Source organism: Bos indicus x Bos taurus, chromosome 5, assembly GCF_003369695.1.
Source record: "Bos indicus x Bos taurus breed Angus x Brahman F1 hybrid chromosome 5, Bos_hybrid_MaternalHap_v2.0, whole genome shotgun sequence".
Classification (NCBI taxonomy): Eukaryota; Metazoa; Chordata; class Mammalia; order Artiodactyla; family Bovidae; genus Bos; species Bos indicus x Bos taurus.
Genome location: NC_040080.1, coordinates 14633263 through 14647284, shown reverse-complemented (window position 1 = coordinate 14647284; position 14022 = coordinate 14633263). Strand labels below are relative to the sequence as shown.

The window sequence follows — 14022 nt, the reverse complement described above, 5'->3', positions numbered from 1 at the left end:
CCTGGAGCATCGTCTTCACCGCTAAACTCTCAAGATTTTACGGAGGGCACATAAACAACTGAAATTGTTTCATCTTCTTTTAGATATTCCTATTTGACCTGCTGAGGCTCAACTGGGATGGAATGCCCAGATGAATCTACTTTTCAGCTTCTATCTAATAAGTTTATCCCCCAAATAAAGAAGGCTGAGTGCCAAAGAATTGATGCTTTTGAACAGTGGTGATGGAGAAGACTCTTGAGAGTCCCTTGGACTGCAAGGAGATCAAACCAGTCAACCCTAAAGGAAATCAGTCCTGAATATTTACTGGAGGGACTGATGCTGAGGCTGAAGCTACAATATTTTGGGCACCTGATGTGAAGATCCAACTCATTGGAAAAGACTCTGATGCTAGGAAAGATTGAACACAGGAAAAGAAGGGGATGACAGAGGAAGAGATGGTTGGATGGCATCACCAACTCAATGGACAAAAGTTTGAGCAAGCTCCAGGAGATGGTGATGGACAGGGAAGCCTGGTGTGCTGCAATCCATGGGGTCACAAAGAGTCAGACACAACTGAATGATTGAACAACAATCTCCAAAATATACAAACAAGATTAACTATTCCACACTGTTCACAGTTTCTTCTTCTCTCTCTCCTCTGTTTTAAAAAATATGTCTATGTATTCCTATCATTTTTGAAAAGCTTGGATTAAATCCATTGACCTTTGAAATATTTAACTTGATGCAAATTAAGCTTCATATCTAGAGGGGACAAAGGAAGTGGGTACACCTCTTATGTCAATGTGTAACATTTCAATCTTACTACTATTGATGGTGAGGACAAGGAGAATTACGCTAGGTAACATTTACTAGGGACAAGCCCTGGGCTGAGGACTCTACGTGTGTTAATTCCCAAACAGCCCTGTGAGGAAGCACTATTATTTTACAGATGGCGACACTGGAGACGTGAAGTAACTGAGAGAATCGCCATCACCTAAAGTCACGTGAGCTTCTCCTGTGGCTGATGTGGTAGAGACTTCTGGTCATTTTCCTCAATTTAACACACACAAAAAAGATTTTAACACAATACATAATTCAGTGCAGGCTCAAACTGGCTGCTGTTTCCATGGTTACTGAGAGAGAAGGTGATTGCTGCCCTAATGACACCAGTCAAAGAATGACCAACAGTTCCCTCTGCCATGCCTTCCCAAACAAATTATCCCCTTGGAAGACACAAATGGGTTCCTGACCCAAGTGGGCAGGTTGTGTTATACATAGGGTCTGGAACAGCCTAGAACTTTCTTTGGCTTCAAATAGTTAACGAACATAAGGTATTTAGAATAAATGATGTTAACTGCTATTACTACCTCTTTAATTCTCACTCTAGTCCATGAGATCATGATTATTCTCAACATCCGTGCTTTGCAGATAAGGAAACTAGTGGAGAAGTAAGTCACTCAAGAGATAGAGCTTGTTAGGGAGGAACTGAGATTCCATAAAGTGAAGACTCAAGTGCACTGCCTTCCACTTCCTGTGTCATCTCAGGGGGGACTGGACCAGGTTGGGGGAGAGGGCAGGGCCTGAGCAAGAGACCCAGCCACTGTGGAGAGTCTCAGCACCCAGAGCTCCCTTCTCTCCAGGCTTAAATACCCAGGAAGATTGGGGTTTCCTCCTAGGGGATGATTCTGAATCTCTTCCTGGTATCTGGGGTTTTCCTTTGGACCCGCCTCTCTCCCTGCTGTCTCCCTCATGGTGCATGGGCCCGACTGACTGCAGATTCACCACGTGATTGGAGCACATTGTGTGACCTCTCTTAGTTTCTTCTTCTGTGTGACCAACAGGATCATCCCCTATCTCAACTATGGGAAGATTAATGTGCCCAGCACAGTCAATAAACAGTCCCTCTCTTTTCCCTCCATGAGAAATCCAACTTTCTGTCCTCATGTGTGTGTGTGTGTGTGTGTGTGTGTGTGTGTAGGTGTGTGCATGCTCAGTTGTGTCTGACTCTTTGCAACCCTATGGACTGTTATCCCCCAGGCTCCTCTGTCCATGGGATTCTCCAGGCAAGAATACTGGAGTGGGTTGCCATGCCCTCCTCCAGGGGAACTTCCTGACTCAGGGATAGAACCTGCATCTCCTGCATGGGCATCTCCTGCATCTCCTGAGTGGGCAGGCAGATTCTTTACCACAGTGCCACCTGGGAAGCTAAGCTAAAACCCCTTTATCCTAGCACAATCCATATACAGTCATTTTTTATACTATTGCTTGATCAAGTTGCTCACCATGTGAGCTAAAATCATCCACTAAGATGATCTCCTTCAACAGTCGAGGGGGGGTCCTCTGGATGATGCTGGTGATGGCTCGCTGGATGACAGACAGAGCTTCATCCATGAATATGAGGATGACGCTGAGAGATGGGAGCTGTGAAGGATATTGCTTCCAATGGCACCTGTAAGAGACCTTTTATAATAACCATATCACTCTTTTAATTACTTAAACATTGTTCTCTGAAGTCCCCCTTCACTATATAGGATGTTATAATAATTCAATCAGTTCACCAGCTCTCAAACTTGTTAGGTAGGGAAACTGTCAGTTGCTTATCACAGTAGAAAGATTTTGCATTTGTTTGTCCAAAGTTCTCCTGTTGTGGGGATAAACTTCATTTCTTTTTGATTAATCATCAGTAGACATTTCCCCTTGAACAGTCAACCTGCCCCACAAAGAATTCCTGTTCCTTCCCCTGCCCCAAACTAGCTTCTTTGCCAGAAGTCCTCTTTCTGCCTCCCTTTCCCATGTTCTCAGACCTCCCATCATTTGGACACATGCCTCAACCTCACCACTATAGAGAGGTGGCAAACTGTCCGAAGAAGTGTGCTTGACACACGTTTTATTTTTTATTTTTATTTTTGTGTGTGTGTGTGTGTAATAAAGTTTTAATGTCAGAGCTTACATTTAGTAAATGCTTACCATATGTGAGGCACTGGCTTACTTTTTTTTTTAACATCCTCATCAAGATATATTTCACACACAATAAAAGTCACCCATTTAAAACTGCACAATGCATTGTTTTTTAATAATATTCACAGAGTTGGGCAACCATCACCACCATCTAATTTTGGGACAGTTTCATCATGCTAGAAAGAAACCCCATATCCACTAGCAGTATTTCTTCATTTCTCCCCAGTCCCATTCCCCCTCAGCCATAGGCAATGATTAATCTACTTTTTATCTCTATAGAATTGCCCATTCTGGACTTTCTGTATAAATGGAAACATACAATATGTGGTCTTTTGTGTTCACCTAGAATAATGTTTTCAAAGTTCATCAATGTTGTACCACATGTCAGCACTTCATTTCTTTCTATTGTCAAATAATATTACATTGCATGGATATGTCACATATTTATCTGTTCATCCAATATCGGACATTTAGCATGCTTCTACTTTTTGGCTGTTATAAAATGCCACTATGAAAATTCTTGAATGAGTGTTTATGTTGGCATGTTTTTATTTTACTTATACACACACTTAACCCTAGGTGAAGATCCTTGGAGAAGGATCCTCTTGAGAGTCCCTTGGACTGCAAGGAGATCAAATCAGTCAATCCTGAAGGAAATCAACCCTGAATATTCATTGGAAGGACTGATGCTGAAGCTGAAGCTCCCAATACTTTGGCCACCTGATGTGAAGAGCTGATTCATTAGAGAAGACCGTGATGATGCTGGGAAAGACTGAAGGCAGGAGGAGAAGGGGACAACAGAGGATGAGATGGTTGGATGGCATCACCGACTCAATGGGCGAGTTTGAGCAAGCTCCAGGAGTCGGTGAAGGACAGGGAAGCCTGGCAAGCTGCAGTCTATGGGGTCGCAAAGAGTTGGACGAGACTGAGTGACTGAAGTGAACAGAACTGAAGAGTGAAAGTGTTAAGTCAAGTGGTAACTCTATATTGAACAATTTGATGAACTACTATACTGTTTTCTAAAGTGGCTGCACCATTTTACATTCCCACCAATAATAAATGATGCCTTCAATTTTTCTCCATGTTCTGGACAATATTTGCATTATCTGTCATTGGGACGATAGCCTTCCAAGAGTATGAAGTATTGTCTTACCATCGCTTTGATTTCCATTTCCCTAATAACCAACGGTGTGAACATAACTAATGGGGTAAACTCAGACATGACTCAGTGACTAGCACTTTCAATTTTCACTTCATGGCTGATTCACTTTGCCTAGAGCAAAACACAACATTGTAGACAACTGTACTCCAATAAAATTTTTTTTAAGAATTAGAACACATTTCCTCTGATTACAGAACTGTCAAAAAAACAAATTCTTGGAAGGCAAAAAGGAACATTATAAGGCTTTGAGAAATCAGGAAACAGAACATAAAAGTAAAACATAAATAAACACAAGTTGGAAAAAAAATTAAAAAGAGGAATTTCATAGTCTAAGCTTTTCTCCCCAAATCAGTTCCTCCTTTTTCTTGCCACTCCAACATAGATGAAATGCAGAGTAATTGAGATTGACTCTGGAGACACATCAAGGGACTCCAAAAGGCCATGCAAGGAATTTCAAGTAACACTGAAAAGCATACAGAAGTCTGCAAGAAGGATCTCTCCTTTCTCCTTGTTTCCTAGCACCTGACTGGCATGTGTGGACCAGTTCTGTCCAGTAGAACTGGTCCAGTTCTGACCAGTTCCTACCATGATATAGATGTTCTGTATATGCTGTTCATTCTGATCTACACTAGCCACGTGTGGCTAGTAAGCATTATGACAAGGCTGTGTAAACTAAAAAAACCTGCTTTTTAATTTAATCCAATTTTAATTAATTTAAATAGCCACATGTGACTGACGCTACCATATTGGATAGTGCAGTAAAATATACTAAAAAATATTCATTGGTTGGTTAACAGCTGGAAGAATTAATCTTTAGCAAATACTTCCAGTATAGAATTACAATTGCCCCTCACTTAGTGGGCTTCCCTGGTGGTAAAGAATCCACCAGTCAAACAGGAGAGGCAAGGGATGTGGGTTTAATCCCTGGGTCAGAAAGATCCCCTGGAGGAGGAAATGACAACCTACTCCAGTATTCTTGCCTGGAGAATCCCATGGACAGAGGGGCCTGGCAGGCTGCAGTCCATGGCGTCGCAGAGAGGCAGATACAGCTCTGCACATCCACATGTGCTCACTCACCCTTAGCAACAGGAGGATACAAAGAGAGAAGTATATAAGGTGAGCGATTTCTAGATGTTAGAGCTATAAGTGTGTGCGAAGTCGCTTAAGTCATGTCTGACTCTTTGCTACCCTATGGACTATAGCCCACCAGGCTCCTCTGTCTATGAAATTCTCCAGGAAAGAATACTGGAGTGGGTTGCCATGCCCTTCTCCAGGGGACCTTCCTGACCTAGGGATCAAACCCATGTCTCTTATGTCTCCTGCACTGGCAGGCAGGTTCTTTACCACTATTACCACAGCCAGATCCCAGATGTTAGAACTAGAAAGATAAGTTGTATGCAAATCACAATTTTGCCAGAAACCGCTGTTGTGGAAAGTAAATAAACTGATATGCACCCATGCAACAATTGCCAAACATCTTCTTATTGATACATCGGGATTTCCTGAGGCAAGTTAGGTGCGCAGCAAGGCCAGATTCCTGGGTGTGTGACTTGTGCAAGCACACAGGTCCTGACACTTGTGAATTAACTCGATAATTTGCTGTCACCATCTTGAAATATTTTTAAGTAATTTTTAAATAACAAGCCCCACGTTTTTATTTTGTACCGGGCCCTGCAAGTTTTCTAACTAAACTGGTCATGGCATTTTTCTGAACTCCCTATTAAAGATTAACTATTGAAGGCCTGCCTTTCCATGAGTTTGTTTATTGGAACTTAATATGTACTTAGGGCTTCCCAGGTGGCTCAGTGGTACAGAATCTGCCTGCCAATACATGAGACACAGGAGATATGGGTTTGATCCTAGATCAGGAAGATCCCCTGGAAGAGGAAATGGCAACCCACTCCAGTATTCTTGCCTGGAGAATCCTATGGACAGAGGAGCTTGGTGGGCTACAGTCCATGGACTTGAAAAGAGTTGGACACGAAAGAAGCAACTGAGCATGCAGGATCTACTTAAAACTCAATAAAGTTTATTGATTCCCCTGAATGGCCTTTCTCTGGTCTCTGAAAGTTAAAGGGAGGATGTGACCACTTGGAGAATGCCAGGGCTGGCATGTTTCTGGTATCAGACAACCATCCAAAAACTGGGGAAACCAGTAGTGACCACCACTTTGCATCTTGCTGGTGGGCTGCCGTCTATGGGTTTGCACAGAGTCAGACACAACCTAAGCGACTTAGCAGCAGCAGTAGCAGACATAGAAGGTCCGTCCTCATATTATCTTATAATTTATGTGATGGCTCTGAATCACTAAATCACTTCTTCCTCAGAGAAAATCCAAGGAGGACTTTCTTGGTGATCCAGTGGATAGAAATCCATCTGCCAATGCAGGGGACACAGTCTGATCCCTGATGGGGGAAGATTCTATATGCCGCAGAGCAATTAAGCCCATGTGCCACAGCTACTGAGCCAGTGCTCTGCAGCCTGTGCTCCACAACAAGAGAAGCCATCGCAATGAGAAACCCACGCAGCTCAACAAAGAATAGTCCCAGCTGGTCACAATTAGAGAAAGCCCTCATGCAGCAGTGAGGACCCAGCACAGTCAGAAATAAATAGTAAATAAAATACAATTTTAAAAGTCCAGGGAGTGGTCTTCCTATAGTTCTCCAAGTGTGGTGGTTTCCAGGATGCCTTAGTTCTGGAATCCATCCATCGGAGCCACATGAATTTTTTTTATGGTCAGCAGGAAGGAAGAGCGCTCATTTGATTTGTAAGCAGCAGACATGACTCATGTTATTCAAGAATAGAAGGGTACTTGAATCAGACACAGTTTGCATCCACACTAATACTTTCTAACAAGCAGTTTCATGACTTAATCTCTACAGAATTCAACCTTAATGCTCCACAAGTGCGTCAGTTACCCACTGATCTCAGCATATTATCCACACACCTAAAGACTTAAATGATGAATCTGAGGCAGGTTCCAAGGAAAGTAGGAGAAATGCAGAGATGCACACCCAGACACACCTTAGTCCAAATACCGAAAGCCAAAGATAAAATATTGACAGTAGTCAGAGAAAAATGACTCACCACATACAAGGAGACGCTCAACAATATTAAGAATTGACATCTCATCAAATACAATAAAAATAGAAGGTAGTGGGACAACATACTGAAATTGTCCAAAGAAAAAAGACTGTCAACAAAGCATCTTACACCTTTCAAATGTGAAGAGGAAATAAAAGCAAGTGAACATTGAGAGAATTTGTTGGAAGTAGTCTACCAACAAATTCTCTCAATGTTTACTTGCTTTTATTTCCTCTTTAAGGCACTGGCACCCCACTCCAGTACTCTTACCTGGAAAATCCCATGGATGGAGGAGCCCGGTAGGCTGCAGTCCATGGGGTCGCTAAGAGTCGGACACGACTGAGCGACTTCACTTTCACTTTTCACTTTCATGCATTGGAGAAGGAAATGGCAACCCACTCCAGAGTTCTTGCCTGGAGAATCCCAGGGACGGGGGATTCTGGTAGGCTGCCATCTATGGGGTCGCAAAGAGTCGGACGTGACTGAACCGACTTAGCAACAGCAGCAGCAGCAGCAGACTACTTTAAAAGAAATACAAGGTGGTTTTTTTTTTATACTTGTTTTTTTTATTATTTTAACATTTTTAAACTTTTTGTTTTACATTGGAGTGTAGTTGATTAACAATGTTGTGATAACTTCACGTATACAGTAAAGTGATTCAGTTATCTCTTATTTTTCAAATTATTTTCCCATTTAGATTGTTACATAATATTGAGCAGAATTCCCTGTGCTATACAGTAGGTCCTTGCTGGTTACCTATGTTAAATATAGTAGCACATACATGTTAAGACCAAACTTCCTAACTCTCTCTTCCTCTTTCCTTCCCATCTGGTAACCCTAAGTCCATTCTCTAAGTCTGTGGGTCTTTTTAGGCTAAAAGCAAATGATTTGGGGCCATAATGCAAATACACATACATACACACACAGGCAAAAACAAAGAGCACCAGTAAAGGTAACTGTGTAATCAGAAAAGACAGTATATTTCTTCTCTTAACTAATTTTAAAAGCAATTGTATTTTTAAAGTGTATGTAATTGTATTATTGGGACTATAACATATAGCAATTTAATATACTTGACAAAACAGCACAAAAGAAATGGATGGGAGAAAAACTGTATTGAAGTGAGGAAATAACACCAGATGGTAAATTGAATCTACAGGAATAAGTGCAGAGAATCAGACATGGTAAATAAGATAAATATAACACACTGTAAATTTATACTTCCTCTCCTTTTTTCTCATCTTCTTTAATAGACATAAAATTATGTAATGTAATTATAATAGTATATTTTGGAGTTTGTGCCATACAATTTGAAATATGTATGAAAATAATAGGAAAAAAGGAGGAAGAGGGAATAGAGCTATAAATATAATCTTCCTATATCTCACTCAAATAAGTCTAAATAGACTCTGATAAGTTAAGATGCATGTGACAAGCCCTAGAACAACCATTAAGAAAACAACTATAAAAATATACTGAAAAATTATTTAAAGAATTATACTGTTACACTAGAAAATAGCCACTTAATGTAAAAAACAAGCAGTAATGGAGGAACAGAGGGAAAACATGAGAGACATTACAAAACAAAAATGGAATGCCAGAGGTAAATCCGACTATGTCAATAAAACAATGATTGTGGGTGAATTAAGCAATCCAGTCAAAAGGTAAATATTGTCCGATTGCATTTTTTAAAAAAGGTCCAACTGTATGTTGTCTTTAGGAAACATTTTAGATCAAAAGATACAAGTAGGTTGAAAGTAAAGGATATATCAGCAAGCAGCAACCATAAAAAGTTAAAGAGGTTATACTAATATCAGACAAAATAGATGGTAAAATAAAGACATTGCTAGTTATAAAGGGAGAGACTTTGTAACCATAAAAGGATATAACCATCAGGAAGATATGCCAATTTTAAACATATATTCCAAGCAACAGAGTGCCGAAAAGCACGAAACAAAGCCTGACAGACTGAAGGGAGTAACAGACCAGTCAGCATCAATCCCTGGCGATTTCAATACCCTACTTTCAAGGAGAGTAGAAAGGAGAGTGTTAGTCACTCAGTCGTGGCCACCTCTTTTCAAGCCCATGAACTGCAGCCTGCCAGGGTCCTCTGTCCATGCGATTCTCCAGGCAAGAATCCTGGACTGGGTTGCCATTTGCTTCTCCAGGGGATCTTCCAGACCCAGGGATCGGACCAGGTCTCCAGCATTGCAGGCAGATTCTTTACTGTCTGAGCCACCAGGGAAGCCCCATAGAACAACTAAACACAAGATCAACAAGGAGGGCTTTCCTGGTAGTCCAGTGGTTAGGAATCCACCTTGCAATGCAAGGGACACCAGTTCAATCCCTATTCCAGGAAGACCTCACGTGCCTTGGAGCAATGAAGTACGTGCCACAACTACTGAAACCAGCACTCGAGAACTCATAAGCTGAAACTATTGAACCCACGTGCTGCAACTGCTGAAGCCCGTGTGCCTGGAGCCTGTGCTCCACAGCAAGGGAAGCCACCGCAAGGAGAATCCCGAACACGAGGAAGAGCAGACCCCGCTCACTGCAACTAGAGAAAGCCTGCGTGCAAAAACAAAGACCCACCACAGCCAAAAAAATAAAATACAGAAATGTCTTTAAAAAAAAAAAGGACAAACAAGGAAATGTAAGACTTAAACAACATTGCAACCAATGAGAGAGACCTAGTGGTGTCCGTAAGAACAGTCCACACAACAACAGCAGGTTGCTTTCAACTGTACATGCAACGTTCTCCAGGAGGGGCTGTGTGCTAGAGCATAAAATAACCCTCAATAAATTTTAAAAGACTAAATTCATACGAAGTGTGATTCTCTGATCACAGCAAAGTGGCACGAGAGATGAAAACAGAAAGATATTAGAAATTCACAAATCGGTGGAAATTAAAGAACACATTCTTAAATAGTCATTGGGTCAAAGAAAAAAGTTACAAGTAAAATTAGGAAATAGGAAATACTATAAACAACTATCCACCCACAAATTTAAAAACTTAGGTGAAATTGGCAAATTCCTATTAAAAAAACACTTGCAACTCAATAATGAAAAGACAACTGCCTTCTTAAAAGTAGAAAGTGTCTAAATGGGCATTTCTCCAAAGAAAATATACAAATGGCCTGTATACACATGAAAAATGTTGAGCATAACTAGACAACAGGGAAATTTAAATCAAAACTACACTTGTATACCACTTGGCTTCCCTTGTGGCGCAGCTGGTAAAGAATCCGCCTGCAATGCAGGAGACCTGGATTTGATTCCTGGGTTGGGAAAATCCCCTGGAAAGGGGCAAGGCAGGAAGCAACAGTTAGAACTGGACATGGAACAACAGACCGGTTCCAAATAGGAAAAGGAGTATGTCAAGGCTGTGTATTGTCACCCTGCTTATTTAACTTATACTCAGAGTACATCATGAGAAACGCTGGGCTGGAAGAAGCACAAGCTGGAATCAAGATTGCCGGGAGAAATATCAATAACCTCAGATATGCAGATAACACCACCCTTATGGCAGAAAGTGAAGAGGAACTAAAAAGCCTCTTGATGAAAGTGAAAGAGGAGAGTGAAAAAGTTGGCTTAAAGCTCAACATTCAGAAAACGAAGATCATGGCATCCAGTCCCATCACTTCATGGGAAATAGATGGGGAAACAGTGGAAACAGTGTCAGACTTTATTTTGGGGGGCTCCAAAATCACTACAGATGGTGACTGCAGCCATGAAATTAAAAGACGCTTACTCCTTGGAAGGAAAGTTATGACCAACCTAGATAGCATATTCAAAAGCAGAGACATTACTTTCCCAACAAAGGTTTGTCTAGTCAAGGCTATGGTTTTTCCTGTGGTCATGTATGGATGTGAGAGTTGGACTGTGAAGAAGGCTGAGCACTGAAGAATTGATGCTTTTGAACTGTGGTGTTGGAGAAAACTCTTGAGAGTCCCTTGGACTGCAAGGAGATCCAACCAGTCCATTCTGAAGGAGATCAGCCCTGGGATTTCTTTGGAAGGAATGATGCTAAAGCTGAAACTCCAGTACTTTGGCCACCTCATGCGAAGAGTTGACTCATTGGAAAAGACTCTGATTCTGGGAGGGATTGGGGGCAGGAGGAGAAGGGGATGACAGAGGATGAGATGGCTGGATGGCATCACTGACTTGCTGGACATGAGTCTGGGTGAACCCTGGGAGTTGGTGATGGACAGGGAGGCCTGGCATGCTGCGATTCATGGGGTGGCAAAGAGTCAGACACGACTGAGTGACTTGTGCTTTGCACTTTCACACTCACTAGGATGGCTATGATCAAAAACAAAAACAAACCTTGATAAGTATGTTAAAAAAAATCAAAACTCTCATATGCTGCTAGAGGGAATAGAAAATGATGCAGCCACTTTGGAAAACAGTCTGGCAGTTCCTTGGAAGTTTAAATATAGAGTCATCATATGGTCCAGCAATTCTACTCCTGGGGTATAACCAAGAAAAATGAAGACACATGTCCACACAAGAACTTGTACATAAATGTTCAAACCAAAATTATTCATAGTAGTCAAAAAGCGGAAATAATCCAAATGTCCATCAGCTGGTAAACAGATAGAGAAGAGGTGGTATACAACTGGACAATGAAATTTTATTTTACCATAAAAGGAACAATACTGACAAATAAAGTAGTAATGAATGCTATAACATGAATGACACTTGAAAACATTATGCTACATACAGAAGACTCCATGTTATACGATTCCATTTATACAAAATGTCCAGAAGAGGCAAGTCCATGGGGACAAAAAGCAGATTAGTGGTTTCCTAAGGATGAGGAAGTTGTAGGCAGATGGGGAGGGCCTGTTAGGATGGGTAGGTTTTCTTTCGGAAGAGGTGAAAATGTTTTGAAATTGATAATGGTGATGAATAAACTAAAAATCATTAAATCATACACTTTAGTAAATTGTATGGTATGTGAATTTATCTTCAAAAACTGTTATTCTTAAAATTTATTAAGGAGGCAGAAAAAACTTACTAAGGAGAGGCAGAATGAAAGAAAAAATAGGAAGGGAAAACAGAAGGAGAGAGGAAAGTTTCTTTAAGTTAAAGTTAATAAGACCCTGGTGGTCCCGTGGCTAAGACTCTGTGCATCTAATGCGGGGCCCCGGGGTTTGATCCCTGGTCAGGGAACTAGTTCACACGTGTTGCAACTAAAGGTCCTGCATGCCACAAGGAAAACTCAGCAGAGCCAAATAAATAAATATTTGTTTAAATAAATAAAGACGGGTCCAAGCAGAGACTTGGAGAGAAACATCAGGGAGACGAGTAGCACTGTTAACTTCCTTCAACTTGCCCAAGTTTCTCTCTCTCAGCCTCGGTTTCTTCATCTGTAAAATTATGAGTTAGACCCATCCTATCAGAATTCTCAAGGATCTGTGTGTCTCTGATACCTCTGCTCAGCTCTGAGGGGCTGTAAATACTTAAATCAGTCAGTTATCGTCTCAGAGCTGCCATTATAAAATGGATTAAAGTCAAGAATTCTGCTCTGTCAGTCTTCCAGAACTTTCTACACCCCGACCCACTTCCTCACGAATTTCTCACTCTCCCTCCCTTCTTTTCAACCCTTGACTTCTGCTGCTCTCAAAATGTTAGTCACTCAGTTGCATCCTACTCTTTGCAACCCCCATGGATAGTAACCCACCAGGCTCCTCTGTCCATGGAATTCTCCAGGCAAGAGTAGTGGAGTGGATAGCCATTCCCTTTACCAGGGGATCTTCCCGACCCATGGATTGAACCTGGGTCTCCTGCATCACAGGCAGATTCTTTACCATCTAAGCCACTTCCCACAGCTTGTCTTCAAGCTACATTGAGGTCCCTAGGAAGCCTGCCTTGGTCCATCTTACCTGGAATCGCGAGTGTCCGGGAGGGTACGATCCAGGGGCAACCGGTCACTGAGGTACACGTTATAGCCAAACTTCTGGAAGAGGTCCTCAGCCTCTTTCTGCTGAGCCTCAGAAAGGTCCCTACCCCACTTCTTGAAAAGTTCTGAGTCTGGGAAGAGAACCTTGTGGGGATTTTCCTTGAAGAAGCCACCCTCCTTGGCGTGAGCTCTATCTGGAAAAGGATAGAGCTTTTCGTCTTTCACCATTGCCAGCGTGCAAATCCCATCTTCTGATTGTTTTGTAGCCAGCTTCATAGTTTGTTCTGCAAATGAAGGGCAGGGGAGAAAGCATCTCAGCCAGGTGTTAGCTACCCGGGCGTTACTTTCTCATCCCCATTTCCTTGAAATGTTTTTCTTCCCAGATTTTTAGGAGGGTGCAACAGAAAAAGTGTGCAAGAAGTTGTAGACATTGGCAAGAGAAGACCTGGAGAGATGGTATCATTATGGAGAAGTTGAATGAGCTTGCTCCAGGGTCCTGAGGTTGTGGTCAGGGCTAGATAGTGTGCATTTGTCATTTTCGAGGGGAGCAGTTTGGGACGATGACAAAGCCCAGAGCACACTGTGAAAGTGTGAGGCAGGAGGCAGGTAAAGGACTTTACAGAGGGGGAGGCTAAGGGATTGGATCGGTTAACCACAGGGTGCTGCAGGGGCCCAGGTGACAGCAGGACTTGGGTCAGATGGAGACTGTGAATGGATGGCTGTGGCAAGGCCTGTAAGGAGGGAGAGAGTGTGTTGAGATTGGCAGGGAAGTGTCAGCTGAGGAAAGAGGACAGTCAGGCTTTCGTGATAAGTAAAGGGCTGTTCCAACAGTCTTCTGACTCCTTCCTTCAATGGAACAGAAGGACGTTTGGGATCACCCTAGATGGTGGAATACAAAGAGCCCGAGATTACCCTCTCTCTCTCGAGCACACCA

The 14022-nt window shown here is 42.0% G+C and overlaps 1 protein-coding gene across 1 annotated transcript in view; it reads right to left on the bottom strand.

Moving 5' to 3' along the window:
• GALNT8 (polypeptide N-acetylgalactosaminyltransferase 8) overlaps positions 1-14022 on the bottom strand; it is a 53864-nt gene that overhangs the window by 17637 nt on the left and 22205 nt on the right. Inside the window, exons 6-7 of the mRNA XM_027543393.1 lie at positions 13072-13372; positions 2262-2428 (exon numbers count right to left, since the gene is read on the bottom strand). Of these exons, the coding sequence (XP_027399194.1) occupies positions 2262-2428; positions 13072-13372 (468 nt within the window). The remainder of the gene's footprint in view (positions 1-2261; positions 2429-13071; positions 13373-14022) is intronic.